At 32.9% G+C, this 25,144-nt stretch overlaps 1 protein-coding gene across 2 annotated transcripts in view; it reads left to right on the top strand.

Annotated features, from left to right (window-relative positions):
- The window catches only part of Dync1i2 (dynein cytoplasmic 1 intermediate chain 2), a 54,881-nt gene that overhangs the window by 21,741 nt on the left and 7,996 nt on the right, over positions 1 to 25,144 (top strand). For both annotated transcript variants that reach the window (XM_027946074.3, XM_027946073.3), the window contains exons 5-13: positions 2,255 to 2,370; positions 13,130 to 13,225; positions 13,432 to 13,594; positions 13,702 to 13,801; positions 14,492 to 14,617; positions 15,445 to 15,591; positions 15,974 to 16,087; positions 16,407 to 16,540; positions 17,386 to 17,530. In XM_027946074.3, the coding sequence (XP_027801875.1) occupies positions 2,255 to 2,370; positions 13,130 to 13,225; positions 13,432 to 13,594; positions 13,702 to 13,801; positions 14,492 to 14,617; positions 15,445 to 15,591; positions 15,974 to 16,087; positions 16,407 to 16,540; positions 17,386 to 17,530 (1,141 nt within the window). The remainder of the gene's footprint in view (positions 1 to 2,254; positions 2,371 to 13,129; positions 13,226 to 13,431; positions 13,595 to 13,701; positions 13,802 to 14,491; positions 14,618 to 15,444; positions 15,592 to 15,973; positions 16,088 to 16,406; positions 16,541 to 17,385; positions 17,531 to 25,144) is intronic.

The following is a 25,144-nucleotide window of genomic DNA, read 5'->3' as shown; positions in this document are numbered from 1 at the left end:
TCTTAAACTGTATTATGCTTATTGCATGCACTACAGCATTGAGTGACACCTAATGTGGGGTTTTGTACTAACCAAAATGTGTTTTTTAATTATAAACAGTAATTTAGCTTTAGATATTCATAGAGTGTATTTGCTTGACTAACTTATGGCCTTTTTTACTAATGCTTCATGGTTGTCCTACAACCATTTAGGACGCTGCATTGGGATACAGATCCATCAGTTCTTCAGCTTCACTCAGATTCCGATTTGGGGTATTGAATAGATTTATTACCTTCCCTCTTTTATAATTAATTTTACTCTTTGTGAAACTGTCCTAATTTTATTTTGCTTAAACTTCTAATATTGTAATATATAGTTAAAACAAAAGAGTTATATTTTACTGTGACACCTCATTTATCCTGTATCATTAATGAAAGAAATACTCCGTGTATGTTGTTTTATTAAAATCTATCCATTTGGATGTCCAATTCTTCATATTATTTTTATATTTTTGTGTGAATTTTTCTAAGATGTACAAAAAACTACCTTTTTTGGATTACTTTATATGAATCTGTAGTTTTGAGAGGAACAGAAATGTTGGTGTCTACATTATGGCCCCATGCTATTCATGCATTCACAGACTCTCATTCTAGGCTTCAATGAAAATTGTAAATGTTTGCTACTGCCTTTATACGGACTCAGATAGCTCTTTTCCCTGATAATTTGCAACTTCTAAAATGTAACCATACATTTGCAAATCATATCTAAAACTAGAATAAATAAGCCTTGAATGAAGGCATATAAGAAAAATATGTGAGATTCTTGTATACTAACCAAAAGCTTCTCTATTAGGGGCCCTGAGGTATTTCGCTTTCCCCTTCTATTGCTTCTTTATTTTCAGTAAAAGTGCTTTTGGATAAGCGAGGTATTACCTTCCTTACCCTTCTCTGCCTATAAAATCTTGAAATATTTTGTTTGTTTCAATATTTTGGCTTTTGACTATTAGGCTCCATTTGCATTCAAGTTAGTAACTTGTTTGTAATACTATTGGAAAGACTTTTTTTTCCAGCTATGTGAGTGATTTACTTTTTATATGATTTGCATGTTAAAAATCAGGATATAAAGTTCTTATTTCAAACTTAATTCTTATATTCCTGTAGATTACTTCAAATATACTAAAAATTTCTCATTTAATTTTTTGAGTATGCTTTTTTTTTAATCTTTAGGGCTAAGATATTTCTAAAATAGGTAACCTGTTATAAACTTCCTAATGCTTATGTCATGGACCTTACAGTAAATTTTTAAAATGTATTAATTATATAACACTCTTTTGTACAACATTTGAATTAATTATTAAATAAAATTTAAAAAGATGTTTATATATATTTAAAATCACTTATATTACCAGTGACATGTATATTTCAGATACCCCACTTGGTATTCAGGAAGTTGCAGCCATATCTTTGTTGGATATCCTTTTTAAATAGCTTCATAATTGAGAACTTCCTTGGAAGTCTTAGACATCTAATATAATAATCGAATAAAAATCCCCCATATAGCTACTGAAATATTTTTCTGTTGGTCCATTTTCTTCAGCTGTAACTCTCTTCTTCCATGTCAAAAAATAATGTATTTCCTTCATTTAAAACATAAGTGACTATATTAGTTTTATTACATTCAGAAGATCTGTTGCTTTAGGGTAGGTATAGAATATCTGGATCTTAGTTTGACCATTATGTATCAAGGACACACTGATTGTGTAGAGATTTAAAAGTTTTAAAATTTAAATTGACAGTATAAGTCCAAATTTATGCCTAATATAGGAAGTAGAAAAAGGTTTTCAACAGAAACCTTTTCTTTCAGTCATAGTCTGAATGAGATCCATATATCTGACTCTTCATAAACATCTAGAATCATATCCCTGTTAAAAATATCACTTGCAACCAGCCTTTTTCAACAATTTATTCTGAAATTCCGGTTCTCTTACTCTATTATTACCCACACATTTGCTTTACAAAATAAAATTATTTGCCTTTTAAAGTAAAAAAAAAACACCCCCAAAGAGTCGGAAGTATCTTTTGTTTTAGCTACTAATTCTTTTATTAAATGAAAGTCAATTTATTGTTCATCTAAAATTTCTTGATTAAAATGGATTGAAATTCCAATGTCAGATACACATAAATGTTCAATTCATATTTTCAAAAGTAACACAGTTTGATGTTTTTAAAATTTATCATTTGTTGTATTTAAAAATATTTATATTCATTTAATTTAGACGAGGACCTATTAAACTTGGAATGGCCAAAATTACGCAAGTTGACTTTCCTCCTCGAGAAATTGTCACATATACTAAGGAAACTCAGACTCCAGTTATGGCTCAACCCAAAGAAGGTGACTATCCTTAATATGATTGTCATTAAGACCACAAGTTAAGTAAGTGGATTTGGGTTTTTTTTTTTCCTTTCTCTTATTTTTTTGTTTTGTTTTTTAGCATATTAGGGAAACATTACAGAACTAATGCTTTATGGCTTCCATATTCATAACTTTGGGGGGTTTTTTTAGAGTTTTTAACCTTATTCTAGAAGTTAACAGTATATGCTATGTATGTGTTTTTTTTTGTTGACATAAATTTCAATCTTTCGTACTCATTTTGTCATTGGCAGATCCTCCATTTTAGAAGCAGAAAATCTTTAAGAATATTCTATTCCTGTCATTTGAGTGTAATTCTTACCCAGGAAAGATTGTGTCTTATAGTAAAGGAAGTCATAAATTATCTTCTGTAAAGCTGATGTGCTGTCATTATTATTTATATTAATGTACAAATCCAGACCTCATTCTTAAACTTCATCTTTTATAATCTAAGGACTCCACTATATTACATAGTAGCCTTTAATCTGTGTGTCATTCCAGGAAGTATGCATAGACATTGTATTGAATATGGAGTCCTTTAGTTTTTAAATGACAAAGAATTGCCATTTTTTAGTTGAGAATTAATTTTAAATAGCTAATGATTTAAACAGAAAGTAACTTGCTAATCATTTTTGTAAAACCAATGAGGCTAATGAATTTATGTCTTACATAAAAAAAACTTTCTATGAGATCTCTAATACAGCTTCATTCAGTCTCTTACCTAAAAACCTATGGGGCCATTTATGTATTAGAATTCAGAATTTTTCAGATTTTAGAAAAGTGGCAAAGTATACATACCATACATTAACACTTGTGCAGAATCTCGAGCATTAGTATCTTGGCAGCAAAAGGTAATGAATATACTGAGATAAATAATGATTAGAAATAGTTTTACCTCTGATCATCTCAGGGTTTATCACCAAATCAGTAATGGATTTTAAAGTTGGTTGCAGTTTTGGAATTGTAGATAAGGTATTGTGGACCCATAATCAATAGTCTGTGCATAAGAAAATTTTTTTTCTACTTGCCCAGGAAAATATGTTCATATTTAATTACAGAAAAACAAATCCAGAAACCATCAATGTTTTAATTAATTCATCTTTAAAATTTCAGTTAAATTACCATGTTTCTCCACTAGGGAGAAACAAAAGTAATATTCATTGCAGAAAACCAAGAAAATACAGGTAAGTGAAAAAGACGGGTAGGGAGTGGGGATGGGGAAAGTAAATATTCAATTTTCTTAATTGTGTATATCTCAAAAGAAAATTAGAGTTATTACTGTTTGCCTTTTGACTTTACAGTAGATAATCAGATATGTTTTGTTTTTGGTATTGGGGATTTAATCCAGGGGTACTTTACCACTGAGTCACATGCCCGACCCTTTTTATTTTTGATTTTGAGACAGGGTCTCACTACTAAGGTGCTGAGGCGGATCTCAAACCTGCAATTCTCCTGCCTCAGCCTCCTAACATATACAACTTTAATAACTCTCCTTTTTCTGCCCTCTAAGGATGGAAATGGAATGTATTTAAATACCATGGACATTTCCTTTCCTTGTTCCCAAAAGGAATTAAAGCCATTGATGCTAGAGATATAAGCAACTTAAAAAAAAAAAAAAGAAGAAGAAGAAGGAGGAGGAGGAGAAGGGAGGGAGGGAGGGAGGGAGGGAGGAAGGGTTGAATTATCAGTATGGAGAATACTAAATCTGCAGGATTCCATAATTTCCAGAAAATACTATTTTATTAACTAGTCCATTAATTTGAGTATTAAGTCTGTCTTTTTGAAGCTATATTATTAGATGTATTAACTCAGAAAGTGGCAAAATTGCCAAAATGAAGGCACAGTGACTCATTTAAAAACAGATTAGACCTTTTTTCTTTTTTGGGAAATTTGAAGATTGTATCTTTAGTTATACCATCATACTTATGAAATGCCTTTTGGATGTTTGAATTGTTCAGCATTGTAAAGGTATTTTTGATAATAACTTATAACTGTAATTACATTAAATTTAAGGGATGACTTTCATTTTTTAAAATAATTTTTTCTGGGGCTGAGGCTGTAGCTCAGTGGTAAAGTACTTGCCTCACATGTATGAGGCACTAGGTTCAATCCATTGCACTACATAAAAATAAATAAAGATACTGTGTGTTCATCTACAACTAAATAAATATTTAACAACAACAAAAATTTTTTTGGTAACTAATAGTAGTAACTCTAATAGTAGTAACTATTAGTCAGAATTTAGAAAGTACTACAGAAGTGATGTAAAGGGGAAATTGGTACAATTTTGATTTATTCATTGTTGATATTTTGTTTCCAATGAATACATTCAGTTTTTTATGAATATGTTTTCAGAAATTATATATTTGTGTATGTATAGATACAACTTGGTGTCCTTGAATTTATATTTTTAATTGCTTATTTTTAGATGCTTATAATTTTAAAATGTAAACATGTAATTTATTGCCCTCGAATTAATTTTTTTTTTTTAGTTATACACAGACACAATACCTTTATTTTATTTATTTGTTTTTATGTGGTGCTGAAGATTGAACCAGTACCTCACACATGCAAGCAAAGGCTCTACTGAGCTACAACCCCAGCCCCCCTCGAATTAATTTTAATATAGAACTGGCATAATACAAGACTGACATTTTTCAAAAAAATTATTTTTCCATTTTTGTAAGTAATTTAAAAAAATAAAAAGATCATTTATTAGATAAACTGATGATCCACAAGCACAAGATAAACTGTGTTCTTTTCTGTTTGAAATTATTCACGGTGTCTTTTTAGCATCATTATACTTCAGCTTCTTTGCCAAATTTTCCATGAGCATAGGGACTATTTCTTCCTTACTGTGATACTTGACCTGAATAGTGTGTGGCATGTAGTAAATACTCAATAAATACTTGCTTAAGAAATAAATTGCTGTTACCTACTCAGGAGAATGATTTTGCCTATTTGGGATGTTTCTTTTCATACTTTTACTCTGGAAGCAGCTACTAGAAAAATCAGGTTTTTTTGAGTATTAATGCTATAACATAATTATTGATGAAATTTGGATAAAGACTATGATTTGTCTCAGGTTTTAATATGACTGTAGACTAATCGTTATTTGCTCTTCTGTCCAGAAATGAAACCATTGGATTCTCCTTTATAGCCTTCTTGAATTCCATGTTTTTATCAACACAGTAGTTTGTATCACATATTTATCACTGGGTTGATATAAACATGTGCTGTTACTTTATGTTTTCTGTATCCCTCTGAATACCATGAACAAAACTGAACTTGTCAGCATCTTTTAAATAAATCATTCAAGTTATTCATTTATAACTGTTCTCCAAACTTAATGTTTAAATTGATGACTGAAAATTATTAACGGCAAAGAGTGCTCACTACATATGAGGCATGGTATGAGCCACTTTATGTTATCCCTCGTCCTTTCATCAAAACTCTGAAAGTGAAGTTGGTTTTTATTTACACTCAAAGAAGCTGAAAGAGGTAATTCATCAAGTGTCACCTAGCCAGTAGCTATGATTCTAAAGCAAGTCTAATGGATTGATTCTAAGATATGCTTTTTCTCATGCCATGAAGAAGCAACTTTTATGCTTTTATGATAGTGAACTACAGTAATTACTTCAAGTTGTATTATAATCCAGTATAAACAGCTATAGTACATTCCTTTCTCTTATTATATTTAATTTTTTTAAAATGTTGACCATAACATGCTTAATTTATTGGTTTAAATCTTTAATTTGAAAAAAACTTCATTAAAGGAGAGCATGGTTTGGTTAGCTTGTTTATTGATATTTCTGCATCAGGATAATATTTTTAGTGATAGTCTCAGACAGAGCAGTGAATAAGCATCTTTGATCTTCCCCAGTGCTGAATAGAATATTTCTTACCTTCACTGATAGGAAGTGAAAATGATGAGATGGGTGAAACTGAGCCCAGTTTTGTTGTTGATTTTGTTTTGTGGTGTGAGGATTGAACCCAGGGCCTCATACACACTAAGCAAGTCCTGTACCACTGAGTCACATTCTCAGCCCATGAGCCCAGTTTCTAAGGGGAATGTCCATTCAGCACCATTACTTTTTCAGTTTTTTTACGTAGACTAAACTTAGATGTTGATTTTATAAGAGTTCATGTTTGCTTATTTCTAATCTAGCAAGTATCCATTGATTCTGAATTTATCGATTTTATGTTCTCTGTATGTAAAAGCACTAGATTATCTTTTCTTTGATTTTTTTTTTTTTGGCTGGGGGAGAAGGGGTACTGGGGATTGAACTCAGGGGCACTCAACCTCTGAGCCACATCCCTAGGCCTATTTTTTTGTATTTTATTTAGAGACAGGGTTTCACCAAGTTGCATAGTGCCTCGCTGTTGCTGAGGCTGACTTTGAACTTGCGATCCTCAGCCTCCCGAGCCACTGGGATAACACAGTCAGCTTCTTCTTTGATTTTGTAGTCTTTTCAGTTATAAGTTAAGGTATATAAGTGAATGAGAATGAAAATTGTATTCTAATACTAAGAAACCATCCTTAGCCTTTGAAACTACTTAATTCTTTCCTTTCTATATCATTACAGTTAATTTAATGTCTGGGGCTCTTATATGAACTTTCTTTTGCCAAGTTGTAGAAGTTATAGAAAGAGGAAGACCTTGAAATTAAGATTTTATAAAGCAAGACTGGGGATGTAGTTCAGTGGTAGAGGGCTTGCCTAGCCTGCACAAAGGCCCTAAATTTGGTCTTCTACTGCCCACCCCTAAGAAAAAAGAAATTATAATGCTATAAGGTATACACTTTGTGCTTAAATGTACCCATTGCTTTGATACAGTAGCTCTCAAACTCAGCATAGTTGATTCTCACTTTAGAATTATGTAACAGATCTGGGTGTGTATTTCAGTGATCGAGTGATTACCTAACATGGATGCAGCCCTGGGTTTGATCTTCAGCACTGCCAAAAAAAATTTTTTTTAATTATGTAACAAAAAGTAAAACACTTACCATGAGAAAATATTTTAAAAAATCATAGTTGGAGTGTAATAGTAAATTTAGGTAGGCAGTGTAATCATCACAGAAGTAATGAGTTACCAAATTGAAGGTAAAAATTGGTCTTAGTTCTTACCTGTCTTCCTTTTTTTTTTTTTTTCTTTTTAATGGCTGAACCTGTTTTTTTAAAAGTCAGTTTTCATTCTGCCTTGTTTTTCTTTTTTCTCATTCTAGCCATCTTCTTGCTTTCAAGTTTACTCTATAAGATGGTAGTACTGTTTTTGAACTGAGGTGCTTTGCTGTCTTAAAGCACCTACTGTGAATGAAATTGACTAGGACCATGTGACCTCAGTCAATTTCCTTCTCCACAGGCAAACAGTTTCTGGCTAGAGTAGTGCCCACAAATATACTCCAGGAAGTTACTTTCTTCCCTTTCCCTTTTAAAAGTTTTAACTCTGGAAAAATGCCCTTATTTTTTCTTATCTACTGTTTCAGGATGGGTTTTTGATGTTATTTTTAGGAAAAAGGATTTTTAAAGGAGGAAGAAACCGTAAAGGTTGCTTAATCAGCTTATATTTACATCTGTGAAAACTGAGGAACTGGGAAGTTAATTGATAAATCTAAGTTAAATGTGAGAGGAAAAAAATATAGCCGTAACAGAACCTGGGAATTGATTTCCAGTGAAATGCCATGTTTTTTTTTTGTTGTTGTTGTTGTTTTTTTAATATTTATTTTTCAGTTGTAGTTGGACACAATACTTTTATTTTATTTATTGTATGTGGTGCTGAGGATCGAACCCAGAGCCTTGCATGTGCTAAGCGAGCACTCTACCACTGAGCCACAACTCCAGCCCGAAATGTCATGTTTTGTTGTTTCATTCCACTTTCTTACTATTGGTATTGGCTTGATGGCTAGATATACTTTGCCTCAATAGCTGTTGATTAGTATTTGTGATATATATAAAGTTATTATATATCAATAACTCTTACTATTTTGTTAAATGGTCTTAATACCTGGAATTCATATTTCCCAAATAGGTCAAATTTGTAGGCCTTCTGGTTAAGATGGTATTGCCTTTATTTAAAAGGGATTTTTTAAATAAAAATTCTGAAATAATATACTTAATAAATTAGTTTGAACCTTCTGTAAGAATATAATAAAATTGTGGCATCTGTTCTTAATCTTGGATTGAAAGACTTTAATGGGATGTTTATAATTATAGCCTTAGAAAAATGTAATATTTGATGGGATCACAGATAACAGAATCTGTCATGCCAATACTTCCACAATAAAATCCAAATTTTACATTTAAAAAATGTTACGTAGAGAATCCATATTAAAATAAAGTGGTATAAACTACTACTCCTTATTTTTCCCCAGATTAGCATTGTATCTATATTCAAAATACTTCCTCATTAAAAAGCCAGCCATATATTTTTCCCCAGTTGAAAATTTAGATTATTAAGGAAATAACAAGTGACCTTATATCTTATTCTAGATGCTTAAAATAAGGAGTAGATTCCATAGAAGGATTGATGAAGCTTTGTTCCAATGAAGATTCTTTTAAATGTGAATGTTATTTTTATGGTATAAGAAGATGAAATTATGGAAAAATTGATTGAAATTGAGTAATTCAAAATTATGTTGATCAAAGAAAAAGATTATTCTGAAAATAAAAAAGGAAAAAATATTCCTATATAGCCTATATTTTGAACTAATAATTGAAGCATTTCCTCTTGTGTTCTTATAAATGTTTGCAAAGTTTTAAATTGAATTTTTTCAATTGAATCAATTTTTTAAATTTATTTTTATTCTTTTTAGTTATACATAACAGTAGAGTGAATCAATTTTTATAAGCAACAAATTTCCCAATTTTTAGAACTGATTATCAAATTTCTTTGTACCATGAATAATCAAACTATTTTGTAAGTTAAGAATTCTGTATAGGATATTAAATTATCTGAAAAGTATATGTCAGTATAATAAGACTACATAGTGAATTGAGAGCAAATGTATTTCTTAAACAACAATGCACTTTGTTTTTTACTTCATATTAAGAATCATAAGTTATGAATATATATTCATAACTAGCATGTTTGTTAAGGGTTTTTTTTAATCTTACATATTTCGTTTTTAATGTGCTATAATGTTTTTAACTACTAAAAGTATGTTTATGGCTTATTTTATCTTAAATGTAATATGACATATAGAGAAAACTTGTTCAAAGACTCCGTCCTTCACTTTAACAAAAGCCACCCATTTCATAGATGATTTAACTTTGATTAACCTATTCCATTGTAACAGATTATTCCAACAACTGGGATTTCACTGGTTGGTATTATTTCTAGGTGCAGCTTAATTTACAGAACAGCTTTTCTTTCCATCTTACCAAAATACATCACAATTTTGATGTTAACTCAAAGTAAAAATTCACTGGTTCATTAAGCCTCGTTGTAGAATTCATTGACAAGAGATTTGTCATTTCAAAAGTAACTGCTACTTTTCTGCACTCTTTACTGCTCAGTTTGTAACTTTAGTTCCCTGTCAGAGAAAGCATGGAGTTAACCACTTAGCATATTGTAATGAATATTCATCAGTAAATTGATGTGCCATAGCAGTCCTATTTTTCAGTCTTCTTGCTCTGTTAGTCTTTTCCAGTTTTAATATATTATAGTTTATCATGTAAAAGAGACTAGCTAAGAAAATCTTTAGAACTATAATACTATATTTTTTGGCCATGTTAATAGTCTTTTAGTCACTATTTATTAGTTTATGATAAGAATGTTCCTTGTTTCAAAGGAACATTCTTCAATCTGATGTTATCGAAGTTAGGCATTTTTGCTAGATGTTTTTGATATATGTTGATAATTGCTTAAGCTCAGCTTAGACAAAAAGTGTGACATTTTGAAATTTTTCAGAACAGCATACCTGTTTTTATTTTCCTGGAAATTTATTTAGCTTAATCATTTTAATAAAGCTTGAGTTTAAGTCCCAATTATAATTTCTGAATTCACTTTTAATCCACATAGAAGGGGAAGTATATACATTGATTCTAAAGTAAAAATCTGAAACCATATATTTAAATAGTTGATACTCATTTAACTACAACTAAAATAATTATAGGACACGTGGCCCATGGCAATTGCTGTAAACAGGCAGATGCAGATCACTAACAAACTTCATCTACATTTTAAATACTAAAAGGAAAAGAATGTCTGTAAACAAGACCTTTTTTGTTAAATATGTAGATTATGAGGTCACTTAGCACTAAAATACTGGCCATATGCATTATAACAGGAATTTGACACCTGTCACTGGAAATGGTACTTAGAAGCCAGATAAGTCAACAAAGTTGATGGAGGAGAATAAGATGTGGGTAGGAGGCTGTAATTTATAATTCACAGTGTTTAAGAATGACCTGTCCAGGTAACTCAAAATCTCTTAATTCACTGTGGTTAAGAATGACCTGTCCAAGTAACTCAAAATCTCTCCTTGATTTTAAGATTTATATCCAAAGAACTCTACTGGTTAACAAAATTGATTAGGAAAGCTAACAGAATTAGCAGAAGATAAAATATATAATGTACTTTTTCTCACACTGAATATTTAATTGAAGTAAATGTCCTTTTCTAAAAGTCAACTTTTGAGTTAAATGTAATTAAATTATTTTATTACATTACACCTGCAGATGACTATGGCAGAATTTTATCCTAATGTTTGAGCAGTATAGTATAGCATCCCCAGCAGTTATACTGTTTTCAGATTAATAATCTGTCATATATGAGAATTCATCTAAAAAGGAGTAGTGTCTTTCTGTTTCTCTATGTGATTATTTTGCCCAAAAAAGCTTTCATTTTTTTAAGTAGCACAAAAGCTGTAATTGGCATGCTTTGTAAGGAAGTGTCAATGTGCAAGAGAGTGGCGATCACTAAGAATTCTTTTACGTGTTCTTTCCCCTTTGCACCACCGCCTCCTCAGCAGGGTCACTGAGATCACTAGCTTTTCTTGAAATGGCCATTTTCACTGGCAGGTGCATTATACCCTGTATTTTCAGATTGTTTTTCCATTCTGAATGTTTGGCAGGTTGATTGCTCTGGCTGCATTGACGGAGAAAGGGCTGACAAATGCGGTTGGGCTGGCTGAAAAGACAGTGATTACTGTTTTCCTTTGTGGCTGATTGAGGCCCTTGAAAGGAAAAATTTTAACCTTCACCATTTGGTTCAAAAGTATGAGCATATATTGAAATCATTCTTGCCATTTATCCTAGTTCTGTAAACTTGTCAGAACGTAAAAATCGCTCAATTTCAAGTAATGTAGGATTGGCATACGTCATTATCATTTTGATTAAGTTGGAGGTTGTATCATTGTGTGCATTATACAGTGTCATTTGAAGCTTTCTTTCCACAGGTACAGTTATATTTTTATTGCTTATACTGTAGAGTTAGAAAGATTTTCATAGCTCTCTAAGCCTAACACTATGTGTGTGGTTTGGCAGCTGGTGTGGCCTACAAGCTGCATTTTGTTTGCAGGGTAAAGGCTTGTCTGTAGGCCTCCTGGAGTGCGGGTAATTGCACAGGCTCACCATTGGGGAGAGACACAGGATTGGAGGCAGTCAAGCGTAAGAATGTTATGCCATCCCATTGCCACCTTATAGCAGAAAGACACAATCCCAGCAGTGCCATCTGGTTGTTGCTATCTAGTCAGCTGGCCTGGCTGCTGGGACCTTGACTTGGCAGCTGGTTCCCATCCTTGACCATTCTTTTGTGCACATTGTATGTATGTGTGTTTTAGATGATTTTGTACATGGGTCAAGGAAATGACTATAACAAGTGAAGTCCCTATGTTGAACAGGCTCTCATTACTTGAGATACATTCTGCTGCAGGTGTCTGCTGCCTCCCTTTATAGACAGATAACACATGCTTAGTAATGAAAATAAGGATTTTCTTCATAAAAAAACCTATCTCAGTTTGTTGCAAAAGAGAAGGTAGACAAGGTTACATGTCCTGTAACATTTTTAAATAAATTATTTTAAGTTACTTCTTGGTTTGGGAATGTGAGATTTGGGTAATTTAGTCTTTGAAACGTATATCTTAATATGTATTTTTATTAAAACTAAAGAAAGCATTATTATAAGTGCTTATTGCCACATCATACAACGATGGATAATGAGACTTGCATTTAAAATGACAGAATAGAAAATGTGGTCCTGTAGCTATTATCTTTAAAATCTGCCTCTCAAATAGCAACCTGAGAGTTAATGTAAGCCGTCTTTATGCCATATGAAGACCCATTAGACACTGATGGTTTTAGATCACAAGTAAGCAGCCAGCTCTGTGGGCTATTTTAGACATTTGATTTTCTTCATTCTACAGCATTAATGTGTCAGCATGCTATATAAAACTATGCAGGAGTTGCATGTTGTTCTGTCTGGAATGATAAATGCTTGCAAGCTTTTAGAGACTTCCATGAGGAATTCGTCCTACATGCTTATATATCTTGTTTCCGCTTATGTAGCTATAGAATTTAGTGTGACTGTTGATGCGGTACCACATAGGTATGTATAAAAGGCAAGAGGGTTCCACTTAATTCTTTAAGATTGTGTTGGGAAAGCTCATATTATTTGTACTTATTCTTGGCACAGTGGTTTGCTTTTGCTTTTATCTAGGGAGTTGTGATACCTTTGGAAATTACTACCTCAGAGTTACTAGCTATTTTCATGAAAATAATATTTGTTTTTTTCTGTTTTTTAGATGAAGAGGAAGATGATGATGTAGTGACTCCTAAACCACCTATTGAACCTGAAGAAGAGAAAGTTTTAAAAAAAGATGAAGAAAATGAAAGTAAAGGTAACTTAAAGAATTTAACTTTAAATTTTTTTTTTATTCTTCTTAAGATTTATTATTTATTAAGCAATTAAAATAGAATGAAATGCTCTAAATAAAAAGAGGTGAATGTTTAAAAAGAATGTGTGGCATTCCCTGAATCCTGTTATACTGAGTTGACATAATTTGACTAACATAAATTATAGTTAAAAAAAATATTCATTTTCCAGCTCCGCCTCATGAGCTGACTGAAGAAGAAAAGCAACAAATCTTACACTCAGAGGAATTTTTAAGTTTCTTTGACCATTCTACAAGAATTGTAGAAAGAGCTCTTTCTGAACAGATTAACATCTTCTTTGACTATAGTGGGAGAGATCTGGAAGACAAAGAAGGGTAATGTTTAATTGATAACACAACAGCTTCAGCAGTGTTAAATTATTTTAAGATTAAGAATGACATAAGTCATAACAGTCTTTTTTTGGATTTGGTTTTTTCTGTAGAGAGATTCAAGCAGGTGCTAAACTATCATTAAACCGGCAATTTTTTGATGAACGTTGGTCAAAGCATCGGGTTGTTAGTTGTTTGGATTGGTCATCTCAGGTAAAATATAACAAAATTGGTTATTATTAAGTTTTTTTAAATTATAATTAGCATGTGGTTTTATTTTAGTTATAGGAACTTTGTATGATTAAATCAGTATGTATCATTTAAAATTGAATAATGGATGATGGTTCTGTGTTACCATATTCATTTCATCTTAAGTACTTTGGAAGAAAGAAATGGAAATATTATTTATATTTGAAATTCAGAACCTTATGCCAAAACCTAGCTTTACTGATTTCAGTTACTCACAAAATACTTTGTATGAAATACAAACACATACTTCAATTAAATTTTTTAATATTAAAATATTTTAAAGAATTAACTGTACTAATTTAAAATTGTACTAATGCCAGGCACAGTGGCACATGCCTGTAATTCCAGCTAATCAGGAGGCTGAGGCAGGAGGACTCACAAGTTCAATGCCAGCCTGGGCAATTTAACAAAACCCCATCTCTAAAACAAAAAATAAATAAAATTGTACTGATATCCCAATTAATATAAATATAGAGACGTCTTTCTTAGAAGTATTAGATATTTGTACTTTCACAATTATCTGATAGTCAAATAAGAAAGAGATTTCTTAATTGGTGAAGTGGTAGATATTTGTACTTTTCAGAATAATCGGATAGTCAAGAAATAGTTCTTATTATGCATTCCCTTTCTTTTCTACTTGGTTCTGACAAGCAGTATCCTGAGTTACTTGTGGCTTCCTATAATAACAATGAAGATGCTCCTCATGAACCTGATGGTGTTGCCCTTGTATGGAATATGAAATACAAAAAAACTACTCCAGAGTATGTGTTCCACTGCCAGGTAAAATGGTCTTTCAACAGTCTTCCACAAGTTTAAGGATTCATTAATGAATTTAGACAGGTGCCTTTTTTTCTGTTCTTGTCAACATTATGATTTCATTGGATTGGCATTTACTAAACCACTTTATGTTTGCAAACAGATGTTAACAGAAAACTGACTTCTCAGTTCAACATAATCTGGCTTTTGTAGCTTTACTGACATGTCTTATAATGTTTAATCACACTGAAAGCCCTTTACAGTTATGATTTTCTGTTCTTGTGATTGATCATATATATGGAATCTTTTATAAAACGTATTTCTATAGGGAGTTTCTCAGGAACTTATTTACTGAATATACAATTAGATGGTTTGCCCACTGAATTACTTATACATGGCCTGAGGAATTGGAACTAGATAGTTTTAAGTAGAAACATATGGTTCAAGTAGGAAACAGCTGCAGATTTTTTAAGTGGATTTAACAGACAGAATTTGCAAGTGTTTTCTGGTTGCATAAGTTAAAATCTTTTAATAATGTCATAATCCTAAACAAACACTTAATACACTCTGTCATATTACAGTCATGTGTCAGTTGCAAGGCCATTTATCTAATACTGCAATCAAATGAAATAACTTTTTACTTTCTTTGATAAATTACTTTTAAAATATAGTTACATAGTAGGCATTACATTTTACTTTTAAGCAAAAAATATTCTAAATATTTTAATGAATTTGTCTCAATAGCTACTAATACCTATAGTGCAGATGGAAATATTTTGAATAATAAATTGATTTTATAACTTATTAAACTTTTTCCTTTTAAATCTGAAATATAAAAATCCTACTTGCAGTCAGCTGTGATGTCTGCTACATTTGCAAAATTTCATCCAAATCTTGTTGTTGGTGGTACATATTCAGGCCAAATTGTGCTTTGGGATAACCGTAGCAATAAAAGAACACCAGTGCAGAGAACTCCACTGTCAGCTGCTGCACACACAGTAAGTATAATAAGGGTATTTTCCTTAGACTTCTATGCTCTTTCACTATAACTACGTAGTAGTGTATGTCTACCAGAGTGGTTTCAAAATGTGCTTCCTTTGGTGTATGAACTGCTTCTCAGATAGCAACCAAGAACGAAGGTCTTTTTTCTTTATTTTGGGAGATCTGTTTATCAGGAACTTATGTCTCTTCTGAGACAACCTTTTGTTAATCAATAGAACAGCAGCAAACTTCACATTAAAAATAACCTCAAGTTACAACAGAATACCTGTGATTAACCTACAGTTTTTGATATGAAACAGAGTACCTATGATTAAGCTTCAATTTTTGCTTCTTTTTTTAGTAAAATAATCCATGAAAACTTTCTTTTCATGTTTTTAGCATCCTGTCTATTGTGTAAATGTCGTTGGAACACAAAATGCTCACAATCTGATCAGCATCTCCACTGATGGAAAAATATGTTCATGGAGTCTGGACATGCTTTCCCACCCACAGGTAGGTTAAACTTGCGAAACTGAAATTTTGAAGTATGTTATTATTTTTAAACTGTGTATATACCCCAGCATATGTTTTTCATAGTGTTTCATAATATAATAACAGATTATAAATCTAAGCATGTGTCAAAAGTACTGTGCTGTGTATATCTTTTATTTTCAAACATGATTGCTTTAACTGTGGTTTATGTAAGTAATATATTAAATATCTCTTAAAATTATTTAAAACTAGAAGTTTTTCTTTGAAAATTTAAAATTGACTGTTTACAAAATAACGTCTTTTCTTTTTTTTTTTTTTTTCTTTTTTCCACCCTATATAGGATAGCATGGAGTTGGTTCACAAACAGTCAAAGGCAGTAGCTGTGACATCTATGTCTTTCCCTGTTGGAGATGTCAACAACTTTGTTGTTGGGAGTGAAGAAGGTTCTGTGTACACAGCATGCCGCCATGGCAGGTAAACCTGAACTGGAATTTGCACTTATTTAAAATCCCCCTTGAATAATCTCATTGAAACAGGTTGCCCCTTATTTGAGTAGAAATTAGTCCTAGAACTACTCATTATTTGTGACAGGTTGAGTTCAGGCATATAAACTTAGAAGTTAACTTTTTAAAAAGTATCTCTAATTCGTGATGTGTTCTGGATTTTGTGGATTGTGGTGTGTGCATGCACTCACAGAAGTTAGTGGTAGGGAAGAAATTTAGCAATTACAAATACAATATGCACATGCCACATACTGGCTTTCAAATTTATAAATAAGATTTTCAGCTGTTTTCCTATTTTTTTATTTATTTGGACTTTGTGCTTTAGTTCAATCCTCCTGATAATCATACAGTAATGTCACGTACACATTTTAAATTGACTAGTACTTTTCCCGCTATTCAATCTGTTTTGAAATTGTCTAGCTGTACCTTTATCAATTGCTTCCTTAAAAAAAATTGTCTGGGTTTTATCTCAAATACAGATCACCTTCACTTCAAAGCTTTTGATTTAAAAGTAGCCCAGATTGGCTCTCTTACATATAATATTTCTTTGTCTCAATTCTGCCACCTCAGATATTGTACTTTTGAATTCTCTTGTCAACAGCATGGTATTTATGCTTCCAAAATGTACTTAGTCCTTTAGTAGTATTATCAAATCTGGATAGATAACACTCAACGTAAGTATTCTGATGCATTATGAGCACAGAGTTAAGTTTGTGGAAATTAAGTCAAGCTCTGATATATAAACCCACCATAATATGTTTTTATAAGTGGACTGCTTTAAAAGATATCCCTAACATTTTTACTTTTATGAAATAGCAAAGCTGGAATTAGTGAGATGTTTGAGGGACATCAAGGACCAATCACTGGCATCCATTGTCATGCAGCTGTTGGAGCAGTAGACTTCTCACATCTTTTTGTCACTTCATCATTTGACTGGACAGTAAAACTTTGGACAACTAAGGTATCTAAAATATAGATATATCTGCTCATTTAGTCAGATTTCTGACACAAGGTGGTGCTCTAATACTACATAAGAAAGATGGAAAGTTTTTAAATAGCTTAGAATTGTTTACTAATAAATCATACCTGGTAAGAAGTTACATAGAGCATGAGTGATGTTGTTGTTTTCTTAAAAGTATGCTGGCAAATATACCACAACCTCAGGTTTTTCAAGCACAGAACTGTTTTATTATGAACTGAAAATGGAGGAAAAGCCTCTGGGTGTCTCACATGGTACCTCATATAGTTGTCATTCAGCCCAACACAAAAGCTATACATTTGCTCTTTGGAGAACTTAGAGGCATATTCAGAGCTATAGTGATTCACAGAGCTGATAGGAAGTAGAGAAAAGACTGAAATGGATCTATAGTCCTAAGGCTATACATAATAAACCTTAATCATTAAGAAAGCATTGTGAAAAGGTATGGGTCCTTTTTGTTGTTGTCATTCTGTAATGGTTTGCTTTGGTCTTAGTAAACATCAGTTATTTGAAACACATGTTTATGTGATAAAGTGCTTCCTGATCCACCAGCAATTCCAATAAATACAACCTTGCCCTGTCTGGTTAAAAGTCTCGAGACAAATTCATGTAGGGAACAGTGCCTCCTATGACAGGCATTTTGTAGTTTCATTTGATCCCATTTTACGATAAAAGCACCTTACCTTTGCTGCACTATTGCATTGTTGGTGGTAAAACTGCATATTCCACATATCAGATTCTATTTAAACAAATTAAAATTTTTTACACTTTATTTTTTTCTGTCCAGCTACCTTACCCTAAATGTTGACTTTTTGAATAATTCATCATGGATAGTTTAGAGTCCTTCTTTGGTTATTCAATTTTTTTGAGAAAACCTATAGCCTTAAAAGATGTCCTTCACTATTATGGTGAACTCCTGTTTATCTATTGAGTACTGCATTAGAAATCTGGGATAAACTCACTGTTCACTGTTGTTCTTTCTTGGTGCTTTCTTTCAGTCTAATATGTAATGAGTTAGAAAACTCTGCTTGTCTGCCTCTCAAAGCTTGCCTTTTAAAATTGAGAATTTTTAGGTTTGACATTAACAAATAAAAATAGTACTTACCTTTTTTGGGGGAGCAGGGGTACTGGGGATTAAAGCCTGGAAGCCACATCCCTAGCTCTTTTATTTATTTATATATTTATATATTTTAAGTGTGTGTGTGTGTGTGTAAGATATTGGTAAGATACTGAGGCTGGCTTTGAACTCTTGATATTACTGCTCTAGGATTATAGGCATGTGCCACTACACCTGTCTAGCCCTTACCTTAACTAATAAGGAAGCATCTAGAAAAGTGTTTAATGTGGTTTTCAGCATGTAATAGGCACCAATGTTCAGTTCCTTTTTCTCTATATATACGTATATATATATGTGTGTGTAGTAATATGTTACTGGGGATTGAACCCAGGGGTGCTTAACCTCTGAGCTATATCCCCAGTCCTTTTTTGTATTTCATTCAGAGACAGGGTCTCATTGAGTTGCTTAGGGCTCCTTTAGTTGCTGAGGCTGGCTTTGAACTTGCCATCCTCCTGCCTCAGCCTCCCCAGCTGCTGGGATTACAGGTATGCTCTACTGCACCCAGCTCCTTTTTTATATTTTATTTAGAGACAGGGTCTCCCTGAGTTTGCTTAGGGCCTTGCTAAGATGCTGAGGCTGGCTTTGAACTCGAGATCTTCCTGCCACTGGGATTACAGGCATGTACCACCACGCCTGGCTAGCACTTACCTTAACTAAATAAGGAAGCATCTAGAAAAGTACTTAACATGGTATACAGCATGTAACAGGCACCAATTTTCAGTTCCTTTTTCCTCTTAATGGGGATTAGACAGAGCCTAAATGCATTTAAAAAAAAATTTTTTTAGTTGTAGACAGACACAATACCTTTATTTTACTTATTTATTTTTATGTGGTACTAAGGAACGAACCCAGTACTTAACACTTGCGAGGCAAGCACTCTACCACTGAGCTACAACCCCAGCTCCAATCTAAATGCATTTAATAAACCATTTTCTTTCTTTCTTGGAAGGTTGTTGAGTTGGGAAAAGGTAGAGGAAGAAGATTCTTATAACCATTAGTAAATAATTGCATAATCTAGCTAGTAAAACCAAAGCAAGATACAGAATTAGAAAGATGAAGCTAATTATTTCTCTATAAGGTTCAACAGCCATAAAAGTGGCTAGATTTCTGATGTGCTTTTACCTTAGTAGTCCTGTGTGTAGTCACAGGAGATATTATGTCCTTGTTAGGTTTTAGCCAGCTTCCTTTTTTGGTAGTTGAAAAGAATCTTATATCAATTTGTAGATTGGTTGATTTTTTTAAATCTCAGGGCTTCAGTTTGCTAGTCTCCTTTTTGGCTTTAAATTTGAGGTTTTCATCTTTATATACATTAACAACAGGATTTGAAATGAATATTTCATCTTGCCTAATCAAGAACAGAACTTATCTGTGATAGCAGACATATTGTTGTTTGGTTTTGTGATACTACACAGCTAGTTGATGGGTAACTGATATTTTTGTTCTTGTATTTTACTGTATTTCAACAGTAGATAAGGGTGATAAACTATCTTTCCTTGCTAATTAAGCTAGACATTGTTCCTTTATTTGTTCAACTGTGATACATGCCTGCCCCAACATCCTTCCAACATTAACGGCCAAAGGATGGACCAGCATAGAATAGGGTGTTTTTTGAGTGTCCCAAGTACCATCTAAAATGTTATACATTCTTTTTTGCACATTCAAGTAGCAACAATATATTGAATAGATGTTTTTATGGGTATTCTATGGCTCCCAGAGTTGTCATTTTTATCTTGAATTTACACTTGCTACTTTAATTATTGCTGGTATTTATTTCTACACTACTGAAAAACTTGAAGGAGCCCCTATACTGTAATAATGTTATAAACAATGTTAATAGACCATGAATGGTAATGTATAATAGGCAGTGTTTTAAAATCTCCTTTCATAAACATTTTTCCAGCTGGGCCAGGTGGTGCACACCTATAATCCCAGCCATTCAGGAGACTCTGGCAGGAGGATTACAAATTAAAGACCAGCCTGGACAACTTAGCAAGACTGTCTCAAAATAAAAAATAAAATGACTGGGGATGTAGCTCAGTAGTGGGTTCATTCCCTACTACTACTGGGGGTGAAAAAAAATTCTATTTTAAGCTTTTTAAACCAATAGTTCACATTTATAATTTAACACACTTTAAACACTTTGCTTCTCTGCCTCTCCTTTTTAAAAGTGCATACTTACTCTTGGAATTGAGTTCCTATAAAGTATAAGAATGAATCATTAGATATTACTTTACCTTAATATTCATTTTAAGGGCCAGCTCCGCCTCAATAGCAAAACTAGATTCCTTTTTTTCCTCTCATTCTATAAGTCCTCTAAAAATGTGTGGAAATCCTAGTTTGACACTGCCTCAAATTTAGTTTAATCTACTTCTGTGCTAGTTTCTAATCTTTGCCTGGGCAGTAAATTTATATTCAGTCAAATAGTTGTGGTTCATCAAATTCATCTGTTTTTAGAATAGAAGACAGGCAAAATTAGATTCTTCAACATATTGGTGATGTTTAAACCAATCAAGGATTGCTTCTAATACATTTGGTAATCGCTGTTACCATCTCAAAATACCAGATTTGAAAATTCACAGCAGAAGCATTTTTGGCAGGTCTGAAAAATGGTAGGGAGAGTAAATGAGGAGTGGAACCTTCTTCAGGGTTACCAAGGATTGTGGAAGAGCTTGATTAGGGGTAGGCCTGGTAAATTAGCTGAATGTTCCATCACCCTCAACCATACTTGTTACAGGTTACTCTTAAAATGTAAGAATTATTTATTTGAGGGGCAAGGTGTTTTAATGTAGGTGCAGTATATTCTAGTTTCAGAATAAACATTCATCAGAACCATATTTGCCATGAAGTGCCAAAGTTAAGATTGTTAATGTGATCGTTTCTTAAAATAGGTAGATTTAAGACTTTTATAGTCCATATACACCTTGAAAAATTTCACAATCCTTGATGTCTCAAAGGCGCTCCTTATTTCAGCAGCTTATCTTTTTTTAAATTTCAGATGATACTAGCATTAAAACAGGGTTAAAAACAACTGTGCACATAATAGAGTATGTAAAATGAAAAAATGCTCTGAAGTTGAGGTATTTCTTGGGGAAGGCTGACTGATGATGCAGACCTAGCCCTGTCTAGCAGCCTTTGCCTCAGTAACTTAGCACTGGCCAGTGTTGAGCCTTTCCTTTGAGCCTTTCCTTTGCATATTCAGAAACTCAGTTTTGTCATCCTACTAGAGTTGATTAGACAAAGGAGTGCTGAATGGAACAGGCTCCCAGGACACTGATCCATTGGAGAATATCAATTTATTAATTTACAGTGCGAAACCTAACTGCCAGAAGATCTAGATACTCCTGCTGGCTTGACCAGCTCATTGTTTCCCTGTAGACAATCCACATGGGAAGCCAAATTATAATCAGAAGATTGCTTGGTGAGCAAGGAATTAGAACAAAAGAAGTTTTATAATTTGAATATTCAGTGGCATCAAGCTAAGATAGCTTGATTCACTCATCTTCACATAGAGATAGCCTTACCATGGGGTAGTAATTCTAAGACTCCTCTCCTGGACAATGCTTAAATAGGTACTGTCTTCATTTTCCTGTAAGACTCTGCTTCTTTGTATTTCTAGGCTTTTAACAGACACATTCCACAAACTTTGTCTTCCGTTGGGTTATATAAGAAGTTATTTCTGAACTTAGACTAATTTCTTTTAAAAGAAATTTTTCTCTCTTCTGATCCAGGTTGAGGACATATTTATTTCCCACTTTTCTTGGGAGCACCTTACTGTTATTGTCAAGTATTTACTCTAGAGAATCTCTTTGTTATTAAACTAGAACTCTACAGTTACCCAGTTTTGAAAAATTATCTTCATTAGTTTTCTGTTACTGCTACAACAAATTATTACATGGGTGGATTGAAACAACAGGAATTATTTCTCTACAGTTTAAGAGGCTAGAATTCCAAAACAAGGGTGTTGGTAGACTGGTTACTTTGGGAGGTTCTGAGAGAATCTGTTCTATGCTTCTCTACTACCTCCTGGTGATGGCTAGCAGTCCTTTATATTCCTTGCTTGCACCTGCTTTACTCTGATCTCTGCCTCTGTCATCAAATGTTATCTACCTATTTGTCTTGCCATGCCTCTGTGCGCATCTAAACTGTTCTCTTTTAAGGACACCAATCATGCTAGATTTAGGGACCACCCTTATGCAGCATGATCTCATCTTAACTTGATTACATTTACATATATTTAGAAATAGATTACATCTATTTCTAAATAAGGTAACATTTACAGGTACCAGGTAGAAATGAATTTTAGGGGGCACTCTCTAAACTTGAATATAACTTGAGCTTAGAAAAAAATATGACTTGTGGGTCTGAGGTTGTGGCTCAGCAGTAGAGCGCTCACCTAGCACGTACAAGGCCCTGGGTTCGATCCTCAGCACCACATAAAAATAAATAAATAAAATAAAAGGTATTGTCTAACTACAACTAAAAATATGTAAATGTTTTTTTAAAAAAGAAAAAAATGTGACTTGTCCCTTGACCAGACAATGGTTATTACCACTGAACCAGGATGAGCTATTTTTGCCTATTAAAATGCTGTCATTCAAAGAAGCTCTTTGTTTTGATTCATTCTTTTGGCAAATATGTTTTGTAAATTGTTTATTTGTGAAAATTTTAAAGCTTCAGAGACCTATAGACATTATCTAGTTCAGTGGTTTTCAGTCTTACATATTAGAATCACCTGAACAATTTTTAAAACTTTCAGTGCTCACCTTGCATCCCAGACCAGTTAAACAAAAATAGGAGAAGACCTAAGTAACAGCATAATTTTTTAAAAATCCTCTAGGTGGTTACAATTAAAGTCAAGCTTCAGAACCACAGGTACAAAGCCTTTGTTTTATAAATAAGGAATTAGGGGCTTGGAATGATGTAGTGATTTTTCCAAAGTCTTGAAGCTAGTTAGTGGCAGGCCTGAGATGAGTGAGTAGGTCCATTTTCAACTTTTCCCTGCTGCCTCTGTATCATTTAGGCAGAAGTGCTTTAAATGTAAGGGAAAAAATATATACTTTTAAATAAAACATTTTAAATGATTCTTTTGGGATTTTAATTTGCAGTGTTGTTTACCCAAGTATAATGCATCTTTCTTTTATCTCTGCATAATTGTCCACTCAATAGGTGAAATATTTGATCTAATCATTTCCTGAGATATTTAGCAATCTTCTTTTATTATAAATGTTTTATCTAATTTTCATATAGTTTTTTTATATTTTATAAAAATTAGTATGTACACACACTCGTCTCTGTCTTCTCTTATTAAACATTATTTTTGTGAGAGTCATATTGTTAATAATTGTAGATTGTTCATTCTCTTTGCTCTATTCCATTACATAAATATATCATAATGTATTCATTCTGCTGATGGTTTTTGTGTTAATTTCAGTTTGGAACTGTTATAAATAGTTGTGCCATGAGCATTCTGGTTTTCGTTCAGTGGGCATAAATAGTCATTTTTATTGGGCATACACCTAGAAGTGGAATTACTTGATCAGAGTATATGCATACTTTCAGTTTTAATAGCTACCATGAAAAGCTGTTTTGCCAGTTTATAATCCATCAGTAGTAAGATCCTTTACTACACTTGCAATTTTTTGTGTTTCATTTTAACCATTTCAATGGATATAGTTGCATGGAGTAGTGGTTTTGTGTTACTGTCACACTAATGTGCTAAAGCACCCTTCCATGAGTTTATTGGTCATTTTGTGAAGTGCCTGTTGAGTCTTTGTCTCTTTTTCTTTTTCTGCCCCTCCCTCCTTCCCTTTCTCCCTCCCTCCCTCCCCCCCCCTCTTTTTTTTTCCATTTGCTAGGGACCAAACCTAGGGCCTCGTGCATTCTAAGTAAGTGTGCTACCACTTACATTCTTGATTCACTTGGTTTATTCACCAGTCCTCTCATGTCGATGTCTGTTCAATCTTTTTTGGTCATGTATCTCAATTCTGTAATAGATTCCTCAAAAGATGCTCAAGGGTACAGTATTATCATATTCATGATAAAATCATATTATCATAATCATTTGATTATATATAGAATCCATGACACAGATTTTTTTTTAGTACCTTAACTATGTTAGTCTGTTGTCTTCTGGCAAAGATCATTGTCAAATCTGACAAGCTGATTTTGTTTTCCTTACTGTGACTTAGTCTTTTAAAAAATCCTGGGTTTTGAAATGATCTTTTTTTTTTTTTCTTTTCTTTTTTGAAGTAGGTCAGTTTTCCTAAGTACACAAGAGTACCCTTTTAATATGTAGTTTCACTGGGCCCCGCGGCACACTATAATCCTAGCTACTCAGGAGGCTGAAGTGGGAGCATCACAAGTTTGAGGCCAGCCTTAATCTTCAGTATGCACACACATATACATTCAGTCAATCAATATGTAGTTTCAAAGGAGAGGGTTTTTTGTTTTTTGTGTCTTTTTTTTTGGTGGAGGGGTTG

Source organism: Marmota flaviventris, chromosome 11, assembly GCF_047511675.1.
Source record: "Marmota flaviventris isolate mMarFla1 chromosome 11, mMarFla1.hap1, whole genome shotgun sequence".
Lineage (NCBI taxonomy): Eukaryota > Metazoa > Chordata > Mammalia > Rodentia > Sciuridae > Marmota > Marmota flaviventris.
Note: the sequence above shows the minus strand (reverse complement) of the source record. Positions and strands in the feature narration are given on the sequence as shown.